This window comes from Gossypium arboreum, chromosome 4 (genome assembly GCF_025698485.1).
Source record: "Gossypium arboreum isolate Shixiya-1 chromosome 4, ASM2569848v2, whole genome shotgun sequence".
NCBI classification, from domain to species: Eukaryota; Viridiplantae; Streptophyta; class Magnoliopsida; order Malvales; family Malvaceae; genus Gossypium; species Gossypium arboreum.
In genome coordinates, this window is record NC_069073.1 from 6882715 (window position 1) to 6893749 (window position 11035).

Sequence of the window (11035 nt, forward strand, 5' to 3'; positions counted from 1 at the left end):
TTTTTAGTGTATTTTCAAAGTTACACTACTGCAGTAACTCAAATCTGTCAAGGCTAAGTTACTCATTCATGATCATTGTTCACAAAATTAATACAACATCATTTCATCCATCATGGTAAGAACACATATTATGCATCATAGATCATCACATATCAAGACATTGTCATAGGCTTAGTATACATACTTGCACAACTCGTAACATAACTCAAGTGCATACTCACCAACGACTTACCTCATTGGGACCATCATCAACTCTTTCCTTGGATTACCCGTTGAACACTTGGAATACTAATTGGATACTCGGAAAAGCCTTTGCACATAAGTGCCTCAATTGTAGCGAAAGCTACCTCATATCTCATGACATTTCAATGCTCACTCTCGAGCTAGTCATCTAGACTCATAATTCCTAGTGACATGTCACTCGTATCCTATTCTATTCCAAATGTTCAAACGGGATTTTTCCTCGTCTATTAAGACTTTGTCTTATCATATTTCTATTAATCACATACACATTAATATTTGTACAATTCATGTAATGATAACCTTTAAATACATGTATAACATGGTATTGTTTACATACAAACTTACCTCAATACCACAAAAGTAAAAAAAAAAAAGACGTAATTATCCCTTAATCGATTTCTTTCCGTTCTAGGTCCAAATCCCGATTTTCATCATCTAAAACATCACATTCAACTTATTAAAACAATGTACTGATCAAATTAGTCCATTGACACACTTGGGCTATTTTTATAATTTTGCCCCTATATTTTACCAAAATTACCAAATTACCCCTAGGCTCGTAAAATAATTTTTATCACATTTCTTTACTCCTTGAGTTTAGATGAACCGTTTTCATAACTATAACAACTCATAATTTTAACTATTTCACACATTTACAACTCATTTTACAACTTAGCAATTTAGCCCTTTTTAAGGTGTTTTCATGCAATTTCTTTCACAAAAGTTGTTTATTAGACAACTAGAACTCATAATCTTCCATAAAAACACAACAAACAACACATTTACTCTCATGGAAAACCCTAGACTCTTCATCATTTTGCACAATAGTCCCTCTTATGAAAGCTCATGCTTTAGGGGTTACAAAATGTAAAAATCTTCAAGAAAGACATTAAAATCACTTACTTGCTAAGCCTCAAAGTTGCTGAAAATATGAAGCTTTCAAAACCCATTTCTTGGCTGGAAAAATCGGTGGAGAGAAGATGAAAAGGGATGATATCATCCTATTTTATTTTATTACCTATTTGGTCAAAAGTCACCTAATATCCCATAAATTTTGGCTTTTTAAAATTTTGTCTCCCTTGGCCGACCACACACTTAAAAGGGTCCAATTGCCCTTTAAAGGCCTCCAATTTTAGTTCTCTAGTCTATTAACACCTTTAGGCACTAAAATACAACTTTTACCTTTTACGCGATTTAGTCTTTTTTCAAATTGGACTAGAAATCGCTAAAATTAACTTACCAAAATTTACATGCACTTATAAAATTATATTATAACACATAAAATAATACTAAAATAATTTTCTCGCCTCGAATAGTGGTCCCGAAACCATTGTTCGACTAGGCCCAAAATCGGTCATACACAATCTCATCATTTGATTGAGGAGACAAGGCCGATGAAAGTCTGAAATGGGTCGCTAAAGGAGTACTAACAGGCTTAGCACTCTGCATATTGAACTCAGTAAAGGACTTTCTCAATGTACCCTTCCGACTTAGGTACAATTTACTTGCTTTTCTATCCTCGAGAATCTCCATACCCAAAGATCTTCTTTCTTTGGTCCTAAATTTTCATCTCAAATTCTTCACTTAGTTGGGCTTTAACCTTTCTTATCTCTCCTTTATCTTTTCTTGCTATCAACATGTCATCAACATAAAGAAGTAGATACACAAAAGAACCATCAACGCTTTTTCTTAAAGTAAACACAACTGCCTAAACTACTTCTTTTGAAATCATGAGAAGTCATAAAGGAATCAAATCTCTTGTACCCTTGTCTTGGTGACTGTTTCAAACCGTAAAGGGACTTTCTCAAGAAGTAAACATAGTCCTCTTTTTCGAGACTATAAAACCCTCCGTTGTTGCATGTAAATATCTTCCTCAAGTTCTCCATGCGTAAATGCGCTTTTACATCTAACTGCTCAAGCTCCAAATCATGCATGGCCACAATACCAAGCAAAGCTTGAATTGAACTATGCTTAACAATTGGAGAGAACACATTTGTGAAGTCCACTCCTGGAATTTGACTGTAACCCTTTGCAACAAGCCTTGCTTTATATCTGGGTTCTTCAACTCCTAGAGTCCCTTCTTTCTTTTTAAACACCTATTTACAACGAACAACCTTTTTACCTTTAGGAAGTTTCACAAGGTCCCATGTTCTATTTTTGTGGAGTCATTCCATCTCTTCTTGCATAGCAAACATCCACTTTTCTGGATCTTCACAGCTAACCGCCTCAGAATAATTAGATGGCTCTTGATTTGCATCTATATCTTTAGCCACATTTAAAGCATAAGCAACTAGATCAACCTCGGCATACTTCTTTGGAGGTTTAATTTCTCTTCTAGTTCTGTTTTTGGCGATAGAGTATTGTGGTGAAGAAGCAACTCTATTCTTAATTTTTGTTCGCTTGAGGAGTTGACTCAGATTAATCGATGCTCCACCGCTTTTGATTTTCTTTATTGGAAGAGTCTTTAAGAGATAAGTTAGGTAGCATAGCGTTTCATCAAAAACAACATCTCTGCTAATCACAACTTTTCTATTTTCAGGACACCATAACTTATACCCTTTTACACCAGCTTTATAACCAAGAAAAATGCATTTAATAGATCTCAGTTCCAATTTTCCATTATCAACATGAGCATACGCAGGACACCCAAAAATTTTTAAATCAGAATAATTAGCAGGATTACCAGACCATACCTCTTGTGGAGTCTTTTTCTCAATGGAAACGGATAGAGATCGATTGATCAAAAAACATGCAGTAGAGGCTGCTTCTGCCCAAAATGCCTTCGGTAAGTTGGCATTTGACAACATACATCAAACCTTCTCCATGATCGTTCTATTCATTTGTTCTGCAATGCCGTTTTGCTGTGGAGTATGACGAACTGTCAAGTGTCACATGATCCCTTCTGACTTGCACAATCTATTAAACTCATCAGAACAAAACTCTAAGCCATTGTCTGTGCGGAGGTATTTTATCTGTTTTCCCTTCTGTTTTTCAATCATAATTTTCCAAGACTTAAATGCGGAAAACACATCGCTTTTCTGCTTCAGGAAAAACGCCCAAACTTTTATGGAAAAATCATCAATAAAGGTTAGCATATAATTAGCTCCACCTCTCGAAGGCACTCTGGATGGCCCCACAGATCGAATGAATATACTCCAACGTTCCTTCGTGTTATGGATTCCTCTAGTGAATCGAACTCTCTTTGCTTCCTAAAAACACAAGGCTCACGAAATTCGGTTTGCAAATTCCTTGCCCATTAAGAAGTCCTCTTTGTTTAATTCTGCCATGCCATTCTCACTCATATGCCCTAGGCACATATGCAAAAGTTTAGTAATATCATCATCCGGCAAGGAAGAGGAAGCGGCAATTTGCATCACCAAGAATAAAGAGAACCTCAGAAACATATAACTTGGCAATCTTTCTCCGCCTTTCATCACAACAAGGGACCCTTTGAAATCTTTAAAACCCCACTTTCATTTGTGTATCATGCCCTTTTGAATCAAGAGTACTCAACGAAATTAAATTTCTTTTCAATTCTGGAACATGCCGCATGTTACTAAGTGTTTTGACAACTCCATCAAACATCTTAACTTTAATTGTTCCAACACCGCGATTTTACATGAAGCATTATTTCCCATCAAAACAACACCTTTAGATCTTGTGCCAGTAAGTTGTAAACCAATCTCGATTGGGACTCATGTGGAAGGTGCAACTGAATCAAGTATCCACCTCGCTTACTTTAGAATCATTGATGAGCGACTAAAAGTTCACCATTGCTGTAGTCTTCTACAACATCAGCTTCACCAGAATTTTCTGGTTGTTTTCGCTTTTGATTCGTAGCCTCCCTTTTAATCTTATTTTGTAGCTTATAGCACTCAGATTTAATGTGCCCTTTCTTCTTGCAGAAGTTGCAAGTTTTACCTCTGTTTGAAGACTTCAATCTACCCTTAGATTTACCACGAGGATTCCGTTCCTGTGTCCTACCACGATCATCATTAGCATTCTGATCTTGTCTCCCACGATCATCATTAGCATTCTGATCTTGTCTCCCACGAACAATGAGACCCTCTCCCTAAGAGTCGGGTTTAACCACAAGATGCTTCATCGTATCATACGAGGTTAAAGAATAATAAACATCATCAACTGTGAGAGACTCGCGGCCATATAAAATTGTGTCTCTAAAGGTTGAATAAGACGGGGGCAACGAACAAAGTAGAATCAACCCTAGATCTTCCTTATCATACTGAACCTCCATGGCCTCCAAGTTTGAGAGAATTTCTTTAAACAACATTAAGTGTTCGTGTACGACGCACCTTCCTCCAAACGATGAGCATAAAGACGCTGCTTCATATGCAACTTGCTTGTTAGAGTTTTCGACATACATATTTGTTCTAGCCTCTTCCATAATGCAGCGGCAGCTTTCTCTTTCATCACATCCTGTAAAATTTCATTGGACAAATGCAGATGTAATTGTGTTAATGCCTTTCGATCCTTACGCTTCTTCTCTTCATCTGTTAATGTCGAAGGCATCTTATCTATCCCTAGCAGGGAATCCTCCAAATCCATCTGTGCAAGAACTGCTTGCATCTTAATTTGCCACAACGCAAATCTGGTGTTACGATCCAACAGCGGAATTTCATACTTCAAAGACGCCATTACCTTGATCGAGATGAATAACCAACAAACTCGGATACCAATTTGTGAAAAATAAAATAAAATAAAATAAATAAAATAAATAACACATAAATTTTACGTGGAAACCCTTTCAGGAAAAAACCACGGGCAGAGGAGAAGAAAATTCACTATGTCGAAAAATTTGAATCAAATACAAGAGGAATAGACTATGTCCATTTATAGGCTTGCAAAGCCATATTCTAGTAGGATTGAAACACCTTATCCTAATCAATATAAAATAGATGGAGTTTAATAAGGTTTAAAAACCTTATTCTAAAATAAAATAAAAGAAGTCTAGTTCTATATGGATTTTACTTTTATTTTATTTTCCATCGTATTTTATTTAAATAAGAATTTAGGTCACTTAATTCTAACAGATACTTTATAAAGTTTTCAATTTTAAACTCCATGCTTATATTACATTCAAATTCCTTGGTTGATAATTTGATTTGATGAATGTAGAAAGGGGGTTCTAGCATGACGTTGTGAGTTAAAGGGAGACTTATTTTCTTATTGTTGACTTTTTTTTAATCATAAGCTAAAATGTGTTTTTTTCTTTAAATGTAAAAGGGGGGATTGCTAGAACTTTAACCATCTATGTTTCAGCTACTACATGCAATGTTAGAACATCACTTAGGGCAAAAAGTTGGGATAGAAAAAGTACAAACTTTTGGTTGGCACTTGCGAATTGTATATTTTTGTTACGGGTCGAATCCACAAATGATCATCGTATCGTGCTCCACTTGATTTTATTTATGTAGGTTACTTATTTTTATCCTTTTGTAGAATTTGAAGAGAAATGAAGTATTTTTTTAATGGGCATCAAATTTTATCCTTATTCTTTAAAGTCTTTGACTTAGAGCCAAGGTTGATTTGAATTTGCTTGGAGTTTAAGGCTTTGTTTCGAAAGTCAAAATGGAGATTTTTTTTGGATAATTATTTTATTTTATATGTTTATTTATCTCCTTAGTTACTTGAGAATGTGCTGATCTCATACTATAAATAAACTATTAGTTTTATGTGTAACTTTAATAGGTAGAAGGAAGAGCAAAATCAACTTTTGCTCATGTATGTCCATCAAGTAACCAAATAAATGAAAAAAGAATGAAAATTAAATCTCTTAATTACTTCAAGTTGACTCATCTAATTTGAGACTTAAATTTGCCCATATATTTGAACTAAAATCTTACAATATACCTTTTTCGACATTCGACTAGACCAAATCATACTAGCAGCACTCGCTCTCGCTTTTTGCCAAAGGAAAAAGTAAAATTGTTAACCGAATACATACCCTTACTATCTAATTCCCAAACAATTCTATTCCAAGCCCTATAATTCACCCTCATCCCGTTCAATTTACACAATGGAAAATTTAATAAACCATCCACCTATTGAAACAAACTATGCTTAAAGTTTAAACTTTCTATGAAGTCTAATTCTTTTGAGATTTATGGTTTCTTTTTTAGTAATGTATTTTCAAAATCAAAATTAAGTATTCACAACGAGTACAATGTAATTTATCATAGCACCCAACACTTTTGAACGATTTCTGTAGCACCCCGAAATTTGGGGTTAGAAGTTTTGAGGTTTGTAGTGAGGGTCAATGAGTAGGTTTTTATTTTTGCATTTTAATGTTAAAATGAGCTTGTTGGTTCGGTAGTTGGATGTGTGTTAGTTTACCTTTAGGTTCTAGGTCCAAAACCTCATGTGTGTTTTGAGGAATTGTTTTTCTTTTAAATTTGTTTTTAAGTTTTAAAATACTTATTTATTTTATTTTATTTGAAAACCCAAAAGTTCTCACCTTCTTCACTTTCCCTTTCACGTCAGTCTTTCTCCCTCTTTCAAAAAAGAAAAATTTGAGATTCTAATTTTTCTTTCTTTTCTTTATTGGGGTTCCTATACTTTTGTAAACTGCTGCCTTAAAATCTTAGTGGTGCTCTTAGGCTTTGTCGATTTTCACACAAGCATGTGCCTTGGACATACGGTCGTGTCCCATAGCCACATGGGCGTGTGCCTTGGACACACGGCACTCGTATCTGCCCTGCACCTTATTTTGACAATTTTGGACAGTGAGTTACACGTGCTACTCATATGGCCATGTAACTCGGTCACACGAGTGTGTGTCTCCTCCACATGGACGTGTGTAGCTTGGATACAGGCGTGGAGGTCTCTACACGACCATGTGGCCCTGTTTTTGTAGTTTTTCACCCTTTTCGCAAAGTGGTTTGTTTTTAGTTTTGATCGATTTCTTAGAGGCTAAAAGTGCTGTAGGAGTGTGAAGGACTATATTTGTGGTCAAACTTGTTATCATTTGTTTTTGTTGGATTAAATTTTTGTGACATTTGAGATATCGTGATTAGCGTGTTCTGCTGTGACATTGATTCTGTTACTTTGAATAAGAGTTTTTCTGTATGGTTTAACCATTTGCACAACACTGACTGTATCTAACATAAGTGTTGCAATGAAGTATTTGTTAATTAAATGAGCTTATCTGTTCTTGTAAATTGTTGTATCTGTATTTGGATTTGAGATGTTACCTAATAGTTGAACACAGGTATAACTGATTCTGAAATTGACCATTCAAATATGTGTAAACTGTTTCTGTATGATTGTTTGCAAGTAGTGTGCATTTCGCAGTTGCATGAAAATTCTGGGATTTTTTTTGTGAAGAGAAGGAAGTTTGTTTGGGCAGTTTAACTGCAATATTTCTGTACAACAGTTTACTGCACTCTATATACATTTGCTAGCTCAGTTGCATATTGTTGTTTCAGTGGCATAGTTTGACATTGTGGTGTGTAGGGTGGATGAGTCTATTATGGTTCTATGTGGTGTGCAGGGTGGACGGGCCTTCGGTAGCCCTTATAAGGTGTGTAGGGTGGATGAAGCGGTGTTTGGTTAGCGGAGTTGGATTTTTACTTGTTGCATTCATTCCACATCAAAGTATATGTTTATTTGTGTCAACATTTTGTTAATGTGTTATGGTGTGCTCCGACTATTACTTCTGGATTGGATATCATTTTTGTGGGTTTGACATTCATTGCGGTAATCATATTGTTGAATTTTCGTATGGATAAAAACTATTAAAATATCATGGTTGCTTATGAATATGTAATTTTCGAATTGTTTGCGAATTTAATAGTAAGTTGATGTGTTTTCGTAAATCTGTACATTGGTGGTAACATAAAATTTCCTTGATTAGTTTATGTAATATGTTTGTGTTTCTAATTATCGAATCTGGGTTGTCATTATTGGACCGTGCACCCTGATCAAAAGTATTACTTTTGAGATTCCGTCTTTTACCTTCCGTGATGTTTCGGTTTCACACTGAGCTCGTGTAGCTCATCCCTTAGTTTCCTCTCTTTTAGATATTACGCGAGACTAAGCTGCGGACTAGGCACATTGGAGGTCTCAAAAAGCTTGGTTTGAATCGGTTTAGTTAAAATTTTCACGAATTTTATACAGTTAGTTTTGAGTTTAATTGTAAAGCGATTCTATAACTGTGGTATCAGTTTTGGTTAGGACTTTTTGTCAAATTATGTGATTTCGGTTTGAACATCATTTTTTTTTTAGAAATCTCGCGCACAATTTTTAATTGGGTTTCTTCTTTTCATTTGATCTCCTACTTATTTGAGAAAATCACACATTTTCCGTACAGTATTTAATATCAAAATTTCATGTTATAATCTGGCTACAGTGATGCATTTTGAAACTACTCAAGAATTACCATTTTAAAGCGAAAATTGTTAAATGACTTAATTTGTTTTTAGCGTATCGTATTTGAAATGAGTTTTAAACATTTCTATTTGTAAATTGGTTTTCGATCACTTTGGTGGTCAATATAGCCTCCTAAATTTGGTCTAAACTTCTAAGCGGTTTTAAAATGTTAGAACTTTCAAGCTGTCCATATCCTTCACCTAACAACAATAATTCTAAGCCTATGAATAGAGTTATTTCTAGCTCTAGCTATGAAGTACTTGGTGTTTCTATTCCCATCGTTAACGCATTTGGACCTCTCTTTTTATCTCCAAATGAACACTATATCATTACGCAATCCATAGGTGTTTAGTACACTCCCTCTTCTCCAAAGTCCTTCCTCACCTAAGTCCCTTTCATTTCTCAAACCATTTAAGACTTCAATTAATTAAATTATAAGCACATACATAGTGGGATGGGAGCATAGGTTTCTGGTATATCTACGGATGTGTAAGTAACATTGTTAGAAAAACCGAAAAATCTAATTTATTTCAATTCATAAGAAAGGGTGTCCATTGCCTACATGAAAAAAATTGGTTTTTGGTTCTTTGTTTGATAGTGACACCAAGGATAGATAATCTCCTCACAGTTAGCGTGCCTTTCCATTTTTCCAATTTATCAATATTACGATAAACTAAAAGTCTTTCAGATCAACTTAAAAGCTGGTTCATTTTAATTTATGAAAACAATTCTCATAAGCAGATAGCCAAGAATAGATGCAGAAAAATTAGGACTTTATATATATGTCTAGGAGTTCATCACATTTGGTGTGCCTCTTCATTTTCTATTTCATCACAAACTCTTCTTCCACCATGGCTTCCAAAAACCAGCTGCATCATCATTTCACTTGTTTGGCCTTACTAATCTTCATATTGGGTGTATGTGAAGCCACATCCCGCGCTGCTGTTGAAGATTCATCCATGTACGAGAGGCATCAACAATGGATGGTCCAGTTTGGACGAGTTTACAAGGACAACAACGACAGGCAAAAGCGTTTCCTGATTTTCAAACAAAATGTGGCACGGATCGACGCTTTCAATGCTGCCAACAACAAACCGTACAAGCTCGGTGTGAACCTATTTGCAGATCTAACCAACCAAGAGTTCACTGCTTCTCGAAATGGGTTCAAGGGCCATATGTGTTCCAACACGGCTACCACTTTCAAATACGAGAACGCCACCGGATTGCCTTCTACCGTGGATTGGAGAAAGAAAGGAGCTGTTACACCTATCAAGGACCAAGGCCAATGCGGTCTGCCCTAATTTCTTGTTCTCAGAAACATTACTAAAATATTACTATGCTTTCTTCTTTGTCTGTTGTGTTCTAACTATGTGTGTGTCTCGATCATGTGATGCTGAAATATAGGATGCTGTTGGGCGTTCTCGGCCGTGGCAGCCATGGAAGGTGTTACTAAGCTGACAACAGGAAAGTTAATTTCCTTGTCCGAGCAGGAACTGGTGGACTGTGACACCAAGGGTGAGGATCAAGGCTGCGAAGGTGGTCTAATGGACGATGCATTCCAATTCATCGAGAAGAACAAAGGCCTAACAACCGAATCCATTTACCCCTACACGGGAGTTGATGGCACATGCAATACCAACGAAGAAGCCAACCATGCGGCTAAGATAAATGGGTTTGAAGATGTGCCTGCCAATAGTGAAGATGCATTGCAGAAGGCCGTTGCTAACCAACCTGTTTCTGTTGCCATCGATGCCGGGGGGTTCGACTTCCAGTTCTACTCGGGTGGTGTGTTTACGGGAAGTTGTGGCACCGATCTGGACCACGGAGTGACGGCTGTTGGATATGGAGAGGATGGTGGGACTAAGTATTGGTTGGTGAAGAACTCTTGGGGCAGTAGCTGGGGTGAAGAAGGCTACATTAGGATGCAAAGAGATGTGGATGCGAAGGAAGGCCTTTGTGGCATTGCAATGCAAGCATCCTACCCTACTGCATAGACATAACTTAAACCATAGTAGCCTTTTCTATAAATTCTCATATTATGAATTTTATACATGCTACTCTACGTGAATGTACTATGAACACACACTTTGAGTGGCATACCCCAATGTCTATATATATAAATGCTACTCCATATTAACGATTTAAACAAGTCACATACATATTTAGGAGAACCCCAATGTCTATTTTTAATAATTTATAATTTTAAGGGGTGATTTAATTATATTTCAAAATCAAATATCAAATGAGTATATGAAATCTATTTATAATAAGAAAGTCAGTGATTTCCAAAATCAATTATCAAATGAGTATATGAAATCAAGTACAAGAGGTATCAAACCCTAGTGTATACTAGGGCATGAGGTCGTCCCCCTTAGTTCTACTTTCAATATAACTTATATTTTCT

General features: G+C 36.0%; 1 protein-coding gene across 1 annotated transcript; it reads left to right on the forward strand.

Annotated features, from left to right (window-relative positions):
- Positions 1 to 8968: 8968 nt before the first annotated feature.
- On the forward strand, positions 8969 to 10802 carry LOC128291777 (senescence-specific cysteine protease SAG39-like). The gene is made up of 2 exons (XM_053027147.1): positions 8969 to 9921; positions 10036 to 10802. The coding sequence occupies exons 1-2, from the start codon at positions 9414 to 9416 to the stop codon at positions 10623 to 10625; spliced, it is 1098 nt and encodes a 365-aa protein (XP_052883107.1). The 5' UTR covers positions 8969 to 9413; the 3' UTR covers positions 10626 to 10802.
- The last annotated feature ends 233 nt before the right edge of the window (positions 10803 to 11035 follow it).

Excerpts from the sequence above, each read along its gene's own strand:
- LOC128291777 (XM_053027147.1), top strand. The coding sequence starts at position 9,414 with ATGTCTAGGAGTTCATCACATTTGGTGTGCCTCTTCATTTTCTATTTC. Across the intron at positions 9,922-10,035 it reads CAAGGACCAAGGCCAATGCG|GATGCTGTTGGGCGTTCTCG; the intron begins GTCTGCCCTAAT and ends GCTGAAATATAG.